Below are 18,473 nucleotides of genomic sequence, written 5' to 3' on the forward strand. Positions count from 1 at the left end.
ATGACAGAAAGGGCAGCCTGATCTCACAGTGGGGAAACTGAGGCCGGCTGAAAAGCAGGGAGGTATGGGGTTCATGGTCTGGACACAGAAGGTGTCAAATAGCTAGGCTTCTAATCTTCCTCTCGCCTTCCCCAAAACCAACACAAACAGCACTAGACCCATTTCACATGGCCACAGACACCGGGTCTGAAAGGTCTCTACAGCAGTAGGGACTTGGGAAGGAACTAACAGGAGGGGTTCCTTAGCGTTCCCACTTTAAGATCTGCGTGTGGCTTCCAAAAAGCTACCCCATTCCCGCGGACGCCCTTGCGTCTGCCAAGATCTCCTCTCCCTACAAGCTGGCGGACTGGGCGGGCCACCAGCTTGCCCCGTTACCCGAGAGGGCGGAGCGAGCCGTGGGCGCTTCCAGGGGTGCTGGAGCCGGGGGAGCGCTGGAGGAGGGGCCCAGCGGGCAAAGGGAGGGGCGGGGCGGCGGGAGGAGCAGGCGCCGGCGGCTGCGGCGACAGCGGCAGCTGCGGCGCGACCAGGCCAGGCAGCGCCTAGCGCGCACCGAGAGCGCGAGGTCCTCGCAGCCCAGCGCAGCCATGTGAGTGTCCGCGCGGTTTCCGGGGACCGAAGCCCGGGAGGGGGGCGGGCGCGGCGGTTCCGGTGCTTTTCCCACCGGCGCCGCCCCGTGGATCTGGGATCTGCGGCCCTGTCCCTCCTTGCCTGGTTCCTGGGACCCCTGCGCGCTGTTCTTTCCTCCCCTCCCCCCGGGCGCGAAGGACACAGCTTCGCTCCACAAAAGCCGCCGCCTTCTGGACTGCAGCGCCAGACGCTGCCTCCTTGCCTCCCACGGCAAGGCCCTGGTGGCTGGTGCCCTGGTGCCCTGGGGTGGATCAGGCCGGAGGGTGGGCCGAGGCGCCAGCCTGGGCCTCGGTAGGGCGCTCTCTGGGAGCTCGCGGCCCTTGCGGAGGGGAAGGCTGATCTATTGGGAGGGGGATTGCAAGCGGCTAATTATCCTGGCCCCGCTGGAGGATCTAATCTGCTCTGAGGCGGGGACCGCGGTGACTGAGCCTGGCCCGAGGCCGTGCTCTCCTTCCAGACCTGGCGTAGATGAATCCGGAGAAAATCGTCCTGGCGGGGTCCTGGATCAGACCCTGGAAAGGAGGTTGCTGTGGGGACTCGGCAAGCAGCCAGGCCTGAGCACCCTGCAGAACTGGTTTGGGGAAGGGGCTGCTCACTTGGGCTAGAAGCCAGGCTAAGTCATCTTCAGCACCTTCTGACCTCCTGTCCCAGTTGAAGCCTGACCCTCTTACTGACCTTTCCAAGCCACTTCTGATGTGTCCAGGCTGCCCCCCACCCCCAACACCTACAGTGTGCAGTCTAATATAACAATAACGGTGCCCTGGCCACTATCTGTGGGGCTGTGCCCTGGGCCTGCCGCAATCAGCTCAGGCACGGCTTGTTGAGGAGGGTTATGACCATCTGGCAGATGCATAAGCAGGCCCAGAGAGGTTAGTAACATTCTCAAGGTCACACAGCCGGTTTGGGGAGAAGCGGGAATTAGATCTGAATCTCTGCCTCGGCACTATCCATCTTCGGAGTATTTGACGATGTGGTGAGTGTGTGAAAATTGAGGATTAAAGTATAAAATACTCCAGTGGAATAAGAAGGACTGGCATGGCTCCCTCTTGCAATTCCCTACGGGTCCTGGGTCCTGTGGGCAGCGGCGGGAGAGAGAAGCCTGATGAATCGTCCCAAGGGTCTGGGCTTGGGTGGGAGTAAGGGTTGCCCGCAGGGTGTCGGGCTGGGTCCTGCTCAGGTGGAAAAGCAGGCGGGGAGGGCGCGAGTGAGTCACCGCGGCCCCGTTCCCCCGCCGCGGCTCAGACTAAGCTCGGGGGGAGACCGCCCCGCTCCCAGCGTGCGGCGGGACAGGGAATGTGACCAGCTGACCAGGGAGGAGGCCGGCAGGAAGTGAGGCCTCCAGGCCGCCTCCGCCCGGTTCCGGGGTGGGGGGTCCCAGGCCGCGCAGCACCCCCTCCCTTCTTCCCTACACGCTCTGGTTGGCAGCTGCGGAATGACGTCAGCAGCCGGGTTTGGGGCAGTTGCCATAGAGACAGAGGCAGACTCAGGAGCGACCCCTTTCTTGCAGCCGCCCCAGGCCCAGATTATTTTTAGTATCTGTTTACCTCTGCCTGGGGCTGCCCTGCGGCGGGGCGGGGCTCGCCGGGGAGGGGTGGGGGGACTCCCGGTCAGGCGGCTGGCCTGGCATACCACAGAGCTGGGCAGTGCCGGTGGCCTCGCCGCACCTTCTGCCCCACAGGGTGTGCCAGTCTTGGCTATAGGAGGTTTTGGGGGGCCAATAATTGATGTCATGCAGACAGGTCAGGGTTCCATTCACTGCTGCCCTGGTCTGGCTGTGCTGCAAGCCCCCTAACCTTTCAGGACCAGGGACCTGAGTTCCTTCCCATGTCTAGACCAGACTGTAGGGAGGACATGAACTCAGACCCTTGCTCTCACCCGCTGACATGGCCCCCCTCTCCCTTAGCTCAAGGAGTTAAGTTCTTCCTATCCACCCTCAGTAGGGGAGATCCTGCCTACCCACCCTCTGAAATGGTCAGTCAGAGGTGCATTTTGATGGTCATTAAGGGGGAGTCTCTACCAGCAGTTACACAATCTCGCTTCTGTGGGACTTGGGTATAGGTGGCAGCAGAGCCCTAGCAAGAGAAAGAAAATTGGTGGGACAATCAGCTTGCTTGAGACAGAATCCCAGGGCCCTTCCACCTTGCCCCAGTTTAGGGGAAGCAGTACCCTACTTGCTGATGGTAACAGAGAGTAGGTGGGGCAGCGGAGCCAACCCCAACTCTCCTATAGGTGACCCCTTTCCAACAGGTCAGGATCCTCTTTCTGTGTTCAGGCAGCCCAGCTCCCCCACTCAGCTCCCTCCCTCCTCCATCTCCCAGGGGCTGAGGCCTTGGTGGAGGATCCAATAGGTTATAGTAAGAAGCCAAGCAGACAGATGCCAGCTCCCTCAGGATTCAGTCTGGTGGAAAGACCAATCCTAAAGAAGAACTGACAACTGAGTTATGTGGCCTTGGGGTCAAAGAGAGGAAGCTATGGAGGTGCCCCCGAAGGGGGAACCAACTCCAGGCAGACTTTCTGGAGGAAGAAGTTAGAGAGTCAGACCTGGAGAAGGAAGAGTTGATTAGGTTGAGAATAGTGAAGAGGGCAGGAGCAATAGGGGCTGCTGCTTAGGTGCTGAAGAACCTTTCAGGTATGAGGGGTTCACAGCTGCTGGGGGGCAGGGCATTGGCAGGGAGGAGATAGGCCTCAAAGGGCCTTATGGTCATGTTAAGAGTGTGGGCTTTAACTTTGGGGCAGGAGGTAGCTGAGGATGTTTCTCAAGAGTCCAAAAAAAGGAATATTAAAGATATAGAGTTTGAATCCTGGCTCTGTCACTTACTAGCTATGTAATAATAATTAATAATGACAGCAGTTCACAATGGTTGTGTGCTAAAAATGAGAGGTAGATGTCTATCCCAACTTTCCTACCCCACATACAATTCTCCCTTTCTCAAACATTCCCTACACAAGGGAGTTATCTTACTGTCTTCCCAGCAGCCCTCTAAGGTAGTGGTAACAGTTGTTATTATTAGCCTCATTTTTAGGGGTATCTGAAGTCCAAAGCTTAAGAAGTGTCTTGCACGAGGTCACAGAGGCAGTTAGCCTCAGGTTTCTCAGCTGTGAAATGGGGTTAATAGAATTTATATTAGTAAATTAATAGTGTTGTTGCCAGAATTAGATGGCATCTGTAAAGCACAGTACCTGGCATATAGAAAGCACTGAAGAAAAAAAAAAAAAAGGCGGGGGGGTTTGGCATTACCAGGTGACTAAAATTTTCAGAACAGAGTGTTGTTACTAGATAAAGAATGAACAGTTGGGCTGGGTGTGGTGGTGCACACCAGCAATCCCAACTACTTGGGAAGCTGAGGCAGAAAGAGCGCAAATTCAAGGCCAGCCTCAGCAACTTAATGAGACCCTTTCTCTAAAGAAAATACAAAATAGGGCTGGGAGTGGGGCTCAATGGTTGGGGAGTGTCCCTGAGTTCAATCCCTGGTACCAAAAAAAAAAAAAAAGAAAGAAAGAAAGAAAGAAAATATGCAGCCAGAGCAGAAGGTACAAAACCAGGAGTTTATTACCTCTTGAAATTCAAGGGGACAAAGGGTTTAAAGAAGAGAAAGACCCACCAAGTCAAAAGCTTTAGCTGAGATCTTGCAGAATAAGGACTAAACATTAGACACTGGATTGATTCAACAAAAGGGAAGTCACTGGTAACCTTGTCTGGACCAGTCAGGGAAGGGTGGAGAACATGGACCAGGGTGAGAAAAGTAGTAAGCAAGTGTGGTGAACTGCTTCTCCAGAAATTCTGCTTAGAAAGGAGAGGAGAGATGGGGTGAAGAATGGGGTAGCTGGAAGGAGACACAAGGTCCACAGGAGGTTATTTCTTTTTGTAGTTACTTATTTACCCGTGAGTGTGTACAGGCGCTGCTGGAGATCAAACCCAAGACCTTCAGCATGCAAGCACATACTTTACCACTGAGCTATACCCCCAGCCCTTATATTATTCATATAAATCCAACTTTATTATTAAATCCAAATATATATATATATATATATATATATATATATATATATATATACACACACACACACACATACATACATATATACATGCACACACATATATACATACTAGTAAGTAGTCAGGTATGGTGGCATGTTCCCTTTAGTCCCAGCTTACTCGGGAGGCTAAGGCAGAAATATCATTTGAGCTCAGGAATTCAACCACGGGAAACACAGTGAGACCCTGTTTGTTTGTTTGTTTGTTTGTTTCATATACACATAGACATACACACAGAGGGAAGGGAGAGAGAAAGTTTATATGTCCTAAGTGTACAATTGATACGTTTTTTTGCAAAGAAATATGCCCACATAGGATCAGGAAATAGAACTCAGAGCAGGAAATGGAACATTGCCGATACCTTGGAAGACCCCTTGTGCCACCTTCCAGACACTGCAATCCAAGGGTAACTACAATCTGACTTCTGTCAATATAGATTACTTTTGCCTGTTTTTGAACTTCATTATCAAGGGGATCATACATAAGTTCTCTCTGTGCCCTTTCCCCCCACTCACTGTAAGATTCACCCATATTGCTGCATGAAATGGTATGTTTTCATTTTTTTGATATTTAGTAATTCTTGTTGTTTATTGATGGACACTTGGATAGTTTCCAGGGTTGTTTTCATTTCATGTGGGAGTGACTTGAGCTTGGAGACATGTGGAGAAAATCTGAAACACTAATTTCTTTTTTCTTGTTTATTTTTTTGTTGTTGTAGTTGAACACAATACATTTATTCCAAACATTTAGTTTTATGTAGTGCTGAGGATCGAACCCAGGGCCCTGCGCATGCTAGGCGAGCGCTCTACCGCTAAGCCACAACCCCAGCCCCATGAAACACTCATTTCTATGAGAAGGGAGAAAGAGACTTGGGTCATACAGGACGATTTACCAGGTGGGAAGTAAGGACTGACTGGGGTTGAGAACTGCTCTGTGGTTTGAGCCAGCCTGCTGAGCCAAGACCTTTGGCAGCTCCCTCTAGGCTGTGTGCTGGTGCAGCAAAGACAGGGAGTTGGGTTGCCAGCGTTAGTTTCTGCGAGGCAGGATAGAGGCACAGAGTGCTGAGGATAGTAGCAGCAGGCAAGTGATGGAAGGGTGGCAGTAGATGCAGGCTGGGAGGAGGGTATGCAATGAAGATAGAGAAGGTAGGAGGGAGCTGGCAGAGAGAAAGAAAGCAGAGGCGGACTTCGAGCTTCATGCAGGGTGGTGTCTGTGAAATTCTAGGCTGTATCTCCAGTGACTGGCACATACTTGGCTCAAGTATGTCACTTAGTGAATATCTGAATAAATGAGCTAAGGGCTCAAGGGACCAGAGGTCTCAGGTAAAAAGCAGGTGAAATGAGAGTGATGGAGAGAGCTTGGAGGCTGTGGACATGTGGATGTGGTTTAGGAAAGGGGCATTCAAGAGCAGATGATAAGGCTGGGGTGTTCCCAAGGAGATGGCTGAAAGGAGCAGAATGGTCAATGTTGGCTGCCTGAACAATCTGTGGGAATGCATAGATCACCAGTAGGTGCAAGGTACCCAGTATCCAAGGTAGTAGAAGAGGATGGCATTTCCTGAACTGGGGTCCTTGGACCTCTTATAGCTGAATCTGTAAGGGGATTGATGGATTTACTACATAATCAGATTCCTGAACCCAACCTGGGCTGGGTGAGAAAGTAAACACAGTGTGGCAGAATTGGGCCTAAGAAGCAGGAGTGTTTATGGAGTAGGAGTTTATGAGTAGCCCTTCCATGGTCAGAGGATGGGGTATCCAATGGACCCTTGACATGGTGATCTCTATCCATACTGGAGGTGGACAAAGATAGTCAAGAAAGAGATATCGGGAGCAAGCACCAAGGGAATTCAGAGCCTAAGGGGCCCATGAGTTGGGGACCAGAAGGCCAGGGCCTCAGCCCTAGGATGCAGCTCTGGCTAGAGACAAGACCCTGGATGGGGGAGTAGGACCTGATCCTCTTTCTTGGGCTTAAGAGGAGTGCCCAGACTGAGCACCCATCTTATGGGTACAGAGTGGCAGTGGTTCAGGGGGCTGTGGGATTCTTGCACCTAGTTCCTTTTCCACCTCCTTCTTGGGAAAGTAACATATAATATGGGGTTAATCTAGTCCCACACTTTCAGCCCCTCTCTCTACTCAGCTTTCCAGATCTCTCATACTCAGCACCTTACTCTCCACCCTCCGTTGGCAGTCTCTCTGGTCAGAATCCCCCACGCTCAACTCTCTACGTTTCACACACTTAGAACCCCAGCTTTCAGCCCTCTGTATGTTGACTTTACTCCACAGCCCTCAACAGCCACTCTTAGAGCTACCTACTTTTTTTTTTTTTTTTTGTGCTAGCTGTGGGGTACCAGGAATTAAACTCAGGGGCGCTTAACCACTGAGCCACATCCCCAGCCTTTTTACTTTTTATTTTGAGACAGGGTCTTCCTAAATTGTTGAGGCTGGCCTTGAATGCTCCATCCTCCTGCCTCAGCTTCCCGAACCACTGGGATTGTGAGGAGTGCGCCACCACGCCCAGCTAGAGCTACCTAGTCTTAACTGTCCCCAGCGGTTTCCTCATTCTATCCATCCTCGTGCTCAACTCCCTTCACACGCACTCCTGACCCCAAGTCAGTCCTCTCCCCCTGGTCACCACTCCCAGAGACCAGGCGGGCCGAGGCCTGGTGCCCCCCTAGTCCGGCCGGTCCCGCCCCATCCCGGCGGGTTGAGTCAGGCGGCAGGAACTGGGCGGGGGGAGGCGACAAGAGGAGCCAAGCCAGAGCGGCGGGGAGCGAGCGCGGAGCCCAGTGGGGCCCGCACCTAGTGGCCCTGGCGGTCAGGGACGCGGGGAAGGACCTCGGGACGGGGACTGTCTAATACTTACCATGAGCGCCAAGAAGAGAGGTAGGACCCAGTCTGGGGCTGCTAAGTCTCGGGGTTGGCCACGTTGGATGCAGGCCAGATTTTGGGGGCCAGGGGTTGCGTGTTTCGCCGGAGCGGGTGGGATTTGCCAAGGATCCTTCCTTGCCAAAGGCAAGGGTGAAGGGGTGCGTCCGTGACTCAGTTTCCAGGTTTCAGCCACTACAGGAAAGTGAAGGGGGCGGGGCACTTCTCAGCACTGCCCCCCACTCTGGGAAACCCCCGGCACCCAGCCCCGAGGGCCCTGGCGTCGCAGCGCCTGGGAGCGGGTGGGAGCTAGGGGAGCAGTTTACTCTGGACGGAGGAGTCGCAGCAGCCAGGCCCATGCCGGCCGGGCCTGTCCGGTAGCTCCACAGGGCTCTCCCTGCCCCGCCCCGTAACCTCCCTTGGCCTCTCGCGGTGGGGGCACTAGCTCTCGGGTCCACTTGGTGGGGGCGATCAGGGGCAGGGCTGGAGAGGCCGCCCCGCCCTCGGGTAAACAGGCGCTTCCGCACATTCTTTGCGCGCTCCGCCCCTTTCCTGCCCCTTCCCAGCCGGAGGAGGGTCCCTGCGCGACCCCACCTTCCTGCCCTGGGGCAGGCGGAGTCCGCATCACGGCAGGAAGTGGGGGCCGAGCCGAGTCCACGCTGAGTCCGAGGCTGAGTCGCCCGCAGCTGCCCTGTCATTAGAGCGGGGACCGGCGGGCTAGGAAGACCAAGGCAGGAGCCCCCTGGGGCTGTACCTGGTGACTGGAAGGACCTCCTCCAGCCTTGGGACTCGGCCGCAGGGTGGGGGCTTCAGGGACTCGACTGGTGCTGGACACCCCACCCCCGCCATCCCTAGGGAGCCCCGCGAGGACTCATTCCATGATGTCCCTGTCGGTGCGGCCGCAGCGCCGCCTGCTCAGTGCCCGGGTCAATAGGAGCCAGTCCTTCGCAGGCGTCCTCGGCAGCCACGAGCGCGGGCTCAGGTACGCAGTGGAGGGGAATTAATGGTTGGGTCAAGAGAATCGATGGGATTGGGACTGGGTATGTAGTGAGGGTTTGGGGGACTCCTGCTTGTCCTTTTCTTAAGGCAGCCTCTTCTTCAGGAACTTCCAAGTCTTCAACCCGCCGGGGCCTCCACGAAAGCCCCCAACGCTCTCCCGGGTGTCCAGGATGTTTTCTGTGGCTCACCCAGCCCCTAAGGTGCCGCAGCCAGAGCGGCTGGACCTGGTGTATGCTGCCCTTAAGCAGGGCCTGACGTAAGCAACTCCCTTCCCACCTTTTGTCCTAGGATTCCTCCCCAAGTCCCTAACTCTTTGTGTTAGTAAGACATTTCCCCAGTTCGGCACCCTCTCCTACTGTCAGTACCTTAGGCAGCTAGAGACTGGAGAAGTGAGTTGACTCTTGTCACCTCTTTCTCTAGAGCCTACTTGGAAGTGCACCAGCAAGAGCAGGAGAAACTCCAGGGGCAGATAAAGGAGTCCAAGAGGAACTCCCGTCTGGTGAGTGATGGTAGGGATGCTCTGGACTAATGCCCTTTGCCTTTGCCATTGTGAGGGCTGGGCAGGGCCAGCCTGTGTGACAGCTGGGCTATTTTCTGTGGTAACTATGTCCAGGTATGAGTTGAAAAGGGAGTATTAGGAAAGGCCGAGGGCATTTCTCCAAACTTCTTTGCTTTGCACACTTTCTACTTGAGAGCAGTGCTGCTTATAGAAGCTCTCAGTGGGGGAGGTTGGATCCCCACAGACAGGACAAGAGGAGAATAAGTTGTAATAGTAGTAAGAAGAGGGCCAGGGTTTTTTCCTGGGGAAAAAGGAAAAGCTTGCAGAGGAGGGAATGCTTCTGCTGGGTCTTGAAGGATAGGTCTGGGTGGGCAAGTGCCCCTGGTGTAGTCCTCGTTATACCTCCTAAATACCTCTTCTTGTTTTTCTCTGTAGGGCTTTCTATATGACTTGGACAAGGTGAGTGAATATAGAATAGTGTTGGAAGGGGTTGGCTCATGGGGAGGGGAAGGGGCCTTGGGCCTATGGCCCCTCCTGACCCACCTTTCCCCCAGCAAGTCAAGTCCATTGAACGCTTCCTGAGACGATTGGAGTTCCATGCCAGCAAGGTACTTGTGCAGCATGAGTGCAGAGTGGGATGGGAGTGGGTTTTGGGTAGCATAGGGAAATTGGGGGCAGGGTGCAAGTCTCTGAGTGAGCAACCCCAGTAATGATTCTCAGTTCCCCCCTCACTTTCCCAGATTGATGAGCTCTATGAAGCATACTGTGTCCAGCGGCGTCTCCGGGATGGTGCCTACAACATGGTCCGTGCCTATAGCACTGGATCTCCAGGGAGCCGAGAGGCCCGGGACAGCCTAGCTGAGGCCACCCGGGGACATCGAGAGTATACAGAGGTGAGAGAGGAGTCACTGAAGTAGGCGTGGGGTGTGGCAGGGCTGGTGAGAGGGATTGATTCTTCATTCCCTCCTGTCCCTACCCCTTCCTCCCAGAGCATGTGTATGCTGGAGAGCGAGCTGGAGTCACAGCTGGGCGAGTTTCATCTCCGGATGAAAGGTACTAAATTGTGGGGGCAGTTGGGAATCAGGAGGGAGTGTGCTCAACATGGCACATCTAATTCTCCCCTTACTCCCAGGGCTGGCAGGCTTTGCCAGGCTGTGTGTAGGCGATCAGTATGAGGTATGAGGATGCCCAGGGAGAGTGGGGGGATGGAGGTCATGGCCCTTGCATCTCTGCAACTCCAAGGGTTGCTTCATCCTGCCTATTTCTTCAGATCTGCATGAAATATGGCCGTCAGCGTTGGAAACTACGGGGCCGCATTGAGGGTAGTGGAAAGCAGGTGTGGGACAGTGAAGAAACCGTCTTTCTTCCTCTGCTCACAGAATTCCTGTCCATCAAGGTGACTTCTCTACCAGTGTCTGTAGGACACTGTGGTTCTGTAAACTTCATGACCTTGTGAACCCCTTTGTAATCTTCCTGAGACCCTTACCCTTGTGATGTCCTCATGGCTCCATGGCTCTGGCTCTGTGAATGTATGACCCCTCAACCTTCATGACCCTGTGATGATCTCTGTGTCATTGAGGACAATCTTTGTGATTTCTATCTTCATGGTTTCCTTGATCCTATAACTGCCTCATGATCTTCCGACTCTGAATATTGATCCCCTGAGCCCCCTTGAGATTATGACTGGCTTGATCTCAATGACCCTACCAACTCAGACCTTTATTATCTCCATGTTACCAGACTGCTTCAAGCCTCCATGGCTCTATGACCCTGAGAATTCTAATCCTCGTGGCCCCATGACCCTGTGACCATCTACACATATGCAGATCTCTGATTATCAGGAACTCATGGCCCCTGCATCCCTGTGATCCCACTGTACATTCTTGGCTACAGGTGACAGAACTGAAGGGCCTGGCCAACCATGTAATTGTGGGCAGTGTCTCCTGTGAAACCAAGGATCTGTTTGCTGCCCTGCCCCAGGTTGTAGCTGTGGACATCAATGACCTTGGCACCATCAAACTCAGCCTAGAAGTCACATGGAGGTTGGTGGAGCTAAAGGTCTTAGGGGCAGGGCCAGAAGGGTTGTGGCACTGCTAACGGCCTCTTTTTCCTCAGCCCCTTTGACAAGGATGACCAGCCCTCTGCTGCTTCTACTGTCAACAAAGCTTCCACTGTCACCAAGCGCTTCTCCACCTATAGCCAGAGCCCACCAGACACACCCTCACTTCGGGAGCAGGCCTTCTATGTGAGTCACAATCCAGACCTAGGCCTCTTCATTTCCCAGAGGCTTTTCTGGGATGGTTCTGAAATGTTCTTCCTTCTCTCTTAGAATATGCTAAGGCGGCAGGAGGAACTGGAGAATGGAACAGCATGGTCCCTGTCATCTGAATCTTCAGATGACTCATCTAGCCCACAGCTCTCAGGCACTGCTCGCCACTCATCAGCCCCCAGGCCCCTGATGCAGCAGCCTGAACCTCTGCCCATCCAAGTTGCCTTCCGAAGGCCTGAGACCCTCAGCTCTGGGCCTATGGATGAGGTGGGGGCCATGGCCCCAGTTTTAGCCAATGGGCATGCCCCCTATAGCCGGACTCTGAGCCACATCAGTGAGGCCAGTGTGGACGCTGCCTTAGCTGAGGCTTCAGTGGAGGCTGGGGGTTCAGAAAGCCTAACCCTAGGGCCTAGCTCACCTATACACCCAGATCCCACCCAGGAGTGCCCCAAGTGTGTTCCTTCTGTCCCAGACACTGGCCATTCTGCCACAAGCCCCACTTTCAGTACTACCAGCCCCATGTCCACATCTATAGACCTTGTCCCATCTGAACATCAAGATTCAGTTCATAAGGCCACAGATTCTAGCCCTTCTAAGCTGCCAAGCCCCACCCATACCACTATAAACTCCACGTGTAGTGCCATAAGCCCTATCAATAGTGCTCCAGGCTTCATGTCCACTACTACAGGTTCTACCACCAAGCCATTACTCTCTACCCTCACCACTACTGGCTCTATCCCCACTACTACAGGCTCAACCCAGACCATGGCAGGGTGGAACCACACTACTCCAAGTCCCATCCATACCACTACAAGCTCTACCCATACTACCACAAATCCTATCCATACCACTGCAGGCCCCACCCATACCACTGCAAACCCCACAAACGAAGCCAGAATGTCAACTCATACCACTACAAGTCCTACCTGCAATGCTGTGGGCCCAGTAGTCCAAACCACACACTCCACCTTTACAACTGTAAACTCTTCCACTTCTGGGGACATTGCTATACTTCCCACCCTCTCTACAGATGTCACCCTCTCAGGCACTAACCCCTGTAGCTACTCAGTCTCCACTCCCTGTATTCAGGCAAAACCCACAGCCTCCAGCACTTACTACCCAAGTCCTGTCTCTTCTGGCTGGAAACCTCTCATAAGCCCTGCCCCAGATCCCCCAGAACCCATCCTTCAGAACCTAAGCTCCCCTCCCTCACCCTTAGCTCCTATACCCCAGCATTCAGAACTTAGCCCGGCCACAGCTACTCAAGCCTCAGTCCCAGGGGCAATTGAAGGGACTGGGGACAGGAGACTGGAGGAAGCCCTGGGGGCTGTAATGGCTACTCTGGATGACTATCGTGGCCAGTTTCCAGAGCTGCAGGGCTTGGAGCAGGAGGTGACTCGGCTGGAGAGTCTGCTTTTGGTAAGGAGGGCTGGGCTAGCTGGGCTGGGGCAGCACAGGGAGGGCAGTCAGGTAGTACAGCAGCAGTTCTCACTTGCTTTACTACCCTAGCAGAGACAAGGCCTGACTCGCAGCCGAGCCTCCAGTCTCAGTATCACTGTGGAGCATGCCTTGGAGAGCTTCAGCTTCCTCAATGAAGATGAAGATGAAGACAATGATGGTCCTGGGGACAGGTAAGACTGTGAGGGCTAATGAGAGGAAAGAGATGAAGGGGAAGAGGTAAGGCTATGTCAGATAGAGGAGCAGATGTGGGAACAAGTAAAGTGGGGCCAAGGTAGAATGCATGAGGATGGATTTGTTGGCAGCTGTGATCACTCCTCCCATGTATCTCGTGTGTCCTTGATGCCCACGTCTCCAACCCCATCTATCTCCAGTGCTTCTGGCCATCCAGCTCCTCATCTCTGCAATGAGTCCCTCCCCCATCAGTCCCCATCAGCTTGTGAGCCTCCTGCCCCTCCTCTTTCTGTTGGCTTCACCTTGGACCTACCCTCTGAAGGAGCTCTTTCTGTGCATCCCTACATTCCTTGCATGCTCCAGCATCGGTCCTCTCTGTCTCAATCCCAACTCTCCTGGAGGTGCCAATCCCTCAGCTCTCAGTCCTGGAGTGACCCTTACCAACTCTGGTTTGAGAGTCGTGTCCAGTCCCTCCTCCCTCCCAGGTTCTGGCCCCATGTCGTGCACCCTTTACAGTCCTCATGTTATAAACCATTCCACCTTACTTCTGCCCATCCCAACCCTGGCAGCTCCCTGGGGTCCTAGTTGGAGGTGCCACAGGGCAAACTGACAACCCTGCTACTTCCTGCTGGTTACAGCCCCTTCCTCCTTGAACTTACCAATTGTCTTGTCTGTGCATTATTGTGTTCTTTCATTCTGGGATGGGAGGAGCTTAATAAAACTGGTGACCGGATGGTGATGTTTGCTTTTGGAGGGGTTGACCCCATTTTTTTCTCTCAGGCCTCCAAGCAACCACCAGGAGGCTGGGGCTGAGGACAGCTCAGACTCACCCAGTGCTTGTCCCCTCAGCACGGGGTGTCCAGCTCTGGATGCTGCTTTGGTCCAGCATCTACACCACTGCAGCCGCCTCCTACTGGTGAGGCTAGTGTTATTTCCTCTGCCCTTCCCTTGTACCCTTTGTTCCAGAGAGCCTGCACTCTAATCCTGGTCCTCTCTGACTCCTCTGAGTTCCATACCCTAATGTCCCAAGATTCTGGCATTTGGCTCTTGCTGAATGGAAGACCTCCCACATTCTGGTTTCCCTCCCCACCTCCCAGTCTCTCCCAATGCATGCTTCTGCTTGTAGTCCCTGGACTCCATCTCTCCCAAGCTCTACCCAGGGTCTGAACTACTCAGCCACCCCTGTTCTTCAGAAATTGGGCACATTTGGGCCCCTTCGCTGCCAGGAGGCATGGGCCCTGGAGCGGCTGCTGCGGGAAGCCCGAGTGCTTGAGGCAGTATGCGAGCTTAGCAGGCTATGGGAGATCCCTGCCACCTCTGCCCAAGATGGTAAGGACCCTTATGCACCTGAGCTCTGGTGCCCATCTTGAAGCTCCTATCTTATCCCACTCCTATCTACATGTCTGTCTGCCCCCTCCTCCATTTGCCCTGTTGCTGATGATTTCCTACCCGCTTCCTTCCACCTCCCCACAGTGGTACAGTTCTCAGCCTCTCGGCCCGGCTTCCTGGCCTTCTGGGACCAGTGCACAGAGGGACTCAGCCCCTTCATCTGCCCTGTGGAGCGGGTGCTCCTCACCTTCTGCCGCCAGTATGGTGCCCGTCTCTCCTTGCGCCAGCCAGGCTTAGCCGAGGCTGGTGAGTGGGCTGTCTACCCGCCCCTTCTGTCCTTCCTTGGCTCCCTGATGACAGAGACCTCAGGGAAGGCCAAGTCAACCCAAACAGACATATGAGCTGAGTGCTAGGGAGAAATAACAAAGGACTGTGCCCATGTGGCTAGGGTGTGCAGGCAGGGAGACTCTGCAAGTGAGCATGGGACGGGAGCATTCTTTTGCTACTAAAAGCCTGGACCCATCCTGACTGTGGCACTGCCTTCCACAGTGTGTGTGAAGTTCCTGGAGGATGCCCTGGGGCAGAAACTGCCCAGGAGGCCCCAACCAAGCCCTGGGGAGCAGCTCACTATCTTCCAGTTCTGGAGTTATGTGGAAGCCTTGGACAGCCCTTCCATGGAGACCTATGTAACTGAGACTGCTGAGGAGGGTGAGGCAGTGGCCTTGATCACAAAATGAGTGTATCTGAGGGTGTGGATGAGACTTAAGAACAAGGCCTCTGATCCTAGGAGGCTCCTGTCTTGCCACCTTGTCCCAACTCTCCATTTCCTTCCTTCTTTCAGTATTACTGGTGCGGAATCTGAATTCTGATGACCAGGCTATTGTGCTGAAGGCCCTAAGATTGGCACCAGAGGGGCGTCTGCAAAAGGATGGGCTTCGGGCCCTCAGCTCCCTGCTTGTCCATGGCAACAACAAGGTCATGGCTGCTGTCAGTACCCAGCTCCGGAGCCTGTCCCTGGGTCCTGCCTTCCGGGAAAGGGTGAGTCGGGCAGGGCTTCCTTGAAGGCAAGGACTAGGGTCCTGGGTTCCCACTATCTGATAAAATCTGCTTTCCTGCTCTTGCCCAGGCCCTCCTATGCTTCCTGGATCAGCTTGAAGATGAAGATATACAGATCCGAGTGGCTGGCTGCCTGGCCCTGGGCTGTATCAAGGTGAACTCTGACAACCCATCCACCTTTTCTCTCCCCTCTGGCACTCCCACCCCTGGGCCCTTCCTACCTGCTTCACTGAACCCACCTTGATATTCTGTTCCCTGATAGGCTCCTGAGGGCATTGAGCCCCTGGTGTACCTGTGCCAAACAGACACAGAAGCTGTAAGGGAAGCTGCCCGTCAGAGCCTGCAGCAGTGTGGTAAGGCTAGGAGATGGACGATGTGGGTCAGGTGGATTCTGGGACATCTTAGCTTATGGGAATAGGGTGAGATAGGGCTGGAGATGGAAGGGACAGGATGAGTCTAGGGCCACTCCTGATCTCATCCTCATGTATTACAGGGGAAGAAGGACAGTCTGCTCACCGACGGTTGGAAGAGTCATTGGATGCCCTGCCCCGAATTTTTGGGCCCAGCAGCATGGCCAGTACAGCATTCTAAACTCTCCATACACATACTCCTACTGCTCCTTGCCCCTACTTTCAGGGCTCACCAGGCACTGGCAGGGTGGGTGAGGGCTGGCTCCAGAAACCCCTCCCTCCCCACAGATTCCTATCAATGAAAATCTAATATATTCTTCTGTTGCCCTTGGGGTTGGTAGAGTCAGTGCCTGAAGTCAAGTGCCTCCCAGCCTCGGCTCAGCACATCCCTTGCCACAGAGTGTCCAGGGCCTGGTTACCCTGCCTCTGCCTCACCACATCCCTTGGTTTTGTATTTTATTTACAGAGTTTTACAGAAAATAAAATTTAAAAAAAAAAAAAATCTTTCCTACATGCACTCCTGACCCTCTGACATGCCCTTCCTGACAATGGTGTGTCCACACTCCAGCTGTGACAACAGCATTCATACTTGCCCTGGAAATCCTGGTGGAAGAAAGCCCAGAGGCTGGGAACTGGGTTTGGGGAAGAGAGCAGGGGAAAAGTGTAGAAAGCATTGCTAAAGAGGCTCAGCCTGCAGCTGGGCCTAGGAACAACAGCTGTGGGTGGAGCTGAACTGTGGAGTTGGCTCAGAGAGGCCCAAAGGGTGCCAATCCCGGGAACATATGTGGCCAGGGAGCAGAAGGGAAGCAGGCAGGAAAAGCCTGCATGATGTGACTGCACTTCGGGCCACGAGGGGGCAGCAGAGCTGCATCAGTGGATGCCAGGCTTCTGGGTGTTCTGGGAAGAGAAGTACCTACTGGAGACTGGGGAGCCAGGGAGAGGAGAATCTTGCCAAAGGGAGGCTGGAGACCCAGATATCTGTCCTGTCACCCAGGACAAAGTCCTTTCCCTCCCTGGGCTGCCTCATTCTCTGTAATAACAAATTTGCTGAACCCTGTGGCTTCCAACAGATGGCAGATCTGTGCTGTGCAGGAAGCAGGGCTCCTGGAAGGTGGTTCCTTAACCCTAGAGTTGCTTGGTACATGAATGTGTTAACCCAGGAGGTTAAGAACCTGTGGAAGGATGGAATGAGACTACAGGATGGCAGGCATGTTCCAAAGAGGGGAGACCCACACCCAAGTAGAGAAATATACCCTCTATCCTTTCCCATCTCCTTTCAGAACTTCCACTATCCACGGCTAAGGAGATAGTGCATGGACAGGGCCTCTCCCTCCCTGAGCCCACTCTGGTGTCTCAGTGCCTGTGGTGGGAGCACATTTATGTCACAACATGTGCATACAAGTGTTGCAGGGAATACATGTGTGCCTGCACTCTGGAAGAGCCAATCAGGTACCAATAGTTATGTGGGGAGGTACAGGTTGACCCAGATCCCTAAGAAGCCCTACCCCCAGTGCTTTAGAGCAGTGTATGAAGAGGTTTGGTTGGGGCCTTAACCACCTGCTGGGGAAGCCACACTGAGCAGGGGGAGGAATAAAAAAAAACGGCAACAGGAAGGCGCACAGGAAACACCTGTGTGTAAACGCAGGTGGCTCACTTTATGCTAATAGGGGTGGGGGCAGGCAGACAACAGTCTTCATACATCGGTCCAGCTCTGCTCCCTCTGTAACTATGAAGGGTGACATGGATGTAATAGTCTAGTTCAGCTTTTTGGGTAGTCAGCTGGGGTGACATGGGATAGATAAGTCAATCAAGCCATAAAGACCAAGTCAGTGTCCAAAGCTGATTACAGCTTTGCCCCATGGGCTCTTTGCAGAAGGGTCAGTTCCTGAACCATCACTAGAAGCCTCTCAGGCTTGAAGCCTCACAAGAAGCCTACTGGTACAGCAGGAAGAGGAATAAAGGGAGCTGGGTTGGGTCTCAGTTGTACAGTGCTTGCCTAGCACACGTGAAACACTGGGTTCAATCCTCAGTACCACATTAAAAATAAAAAATAAAGATATGGAAAAAGTTCTTAAAAAAAAAAAGGAATAAAGGAAGCAAACACTAGCTGACCAGGTCCTGGGAAAGCGTACATGAAATGATTGGGCCGACACAAGCTCATAGCTCAATCCATAAAACAGAACAGGGCAGGGCCTGGGCCAAAAATGGAGGATGGAAAAATGCCATTATGTCAGCCAGTAATCAACTAGGACTGTTGCTGAGAAATCCCTGCTCTCCAATGTTAGGAAGGAAAAGAACCCCTCTACGAGGAGGGTCCAGAGGCCAGAGCCTGGTCTTTAGCTCTGGCTGAGGGTGGGTGTGAAAGTCCAGGAAGGCAGGAGCTAGAATTAGGGTACTGTGAGCACAACCAAGTGAAGAACTATAAAGACCAAGACAAACATGGTACAGACCCTGAGGTCTCTGTAAGTCTTGCTTGCTCAGAGCAACATGGATCAACCCCAGAACAACCATTCAACCTCTATCCATCTGTGATTGGAAGTCAGGCCTCCTTTGCTTAGGTTTAGGCCCTGGTCTATGAGATGGTGAAGGACAGGAGTATTTCCTGTCCTCCTACCTCCAACCTCCCCTGCCTCCTACATCCCTATGGATGCCTCCCACTGGCCTTCACACAGGGAAAAGCACACTTCTCCATTTCCTATCCTGCTGTCATGGACTCAAGGAGCCTGCTGCCCCAGGTGATGGGAGGTTGACG

At 53.7% G+C, this 18,473-nt stretch overlaps 1 protein-coding gene across 3 annotated transcripts; it reads left to right on the plus strand.

The window, feature by feature from the left end:
- Nucleotides 1-478: 478 nt before the first annotated feature.
- Ripor1 (RHO family interacting cell polarization regulator 1) lies at nt 479-16,217 on the plus strand. Of its 3 annotated transcripts, none has more exons than XM_076839143.2 (22): nt 479-586; nt 8,383-8,509; nt 8,630-8,782; nt 8,947-9,025; nt 9,461-9,484; nt 9,580-9,633; nt 9,766-9,918; nt 10,015-10,078; nt 10,158-10,201; nt 10,296-10,421; nt 10,919-11,067; nt 11,141-11,270; nt 11,355-12,713; nt 12,804-12,925; nt 13,707-13,842; nt 14,120-14,255; nt 14,400-14,561; nt 14,805-14,963; nt 15,097-15,293; nt 15,382-15,465; nt 15,574-15,664; nt 15,805-16,217. In XM_076839143.2, exons 2-22 carry the CDS (start codon nt 8,406-8,408, stop codon nt 15,900-15,902), a joined length of 3,624 nt encoding a protein of 1,207 aa, XP_076695258.2. In that variant the 5' UTR covers nt 479-586; nt 8,383-8,405; the 3' UTR covers nt 15,903-16,217. The 3 variants fall into 3 exon arrangements, with proteins under 3 accessions (XP_076695258.2, XP_076695257.2, XP_076695256.2); XM_076839142.2 differs by lacking the exon at nt 479-586 and adding an exon at nt 7,323-7,545 and having other exon boundaries at nt 12,807-12,925; XM_076839141.2 differs by lacking the exon at nt 479-586 and adding an exon at nt 7,349-7,545.
- Nucleotides 16,218-18,473: the final 2,256 nt, after the last annotated feature.

This window comes from Callospermophilus lateralis, chromosome 18, assembly GCF_048772815.1.
Source record: "Callospermophilus lateralis isolate mCalLat2 chromosome 18, mCalLat2.hap1, whole genome shotgun sequence".
NCBI lineage: Eukaryota > Metazoa > Chordata > Mammalia > Rodentia > Sciuridae > Callospermophilus > Callospermophilus lateralis.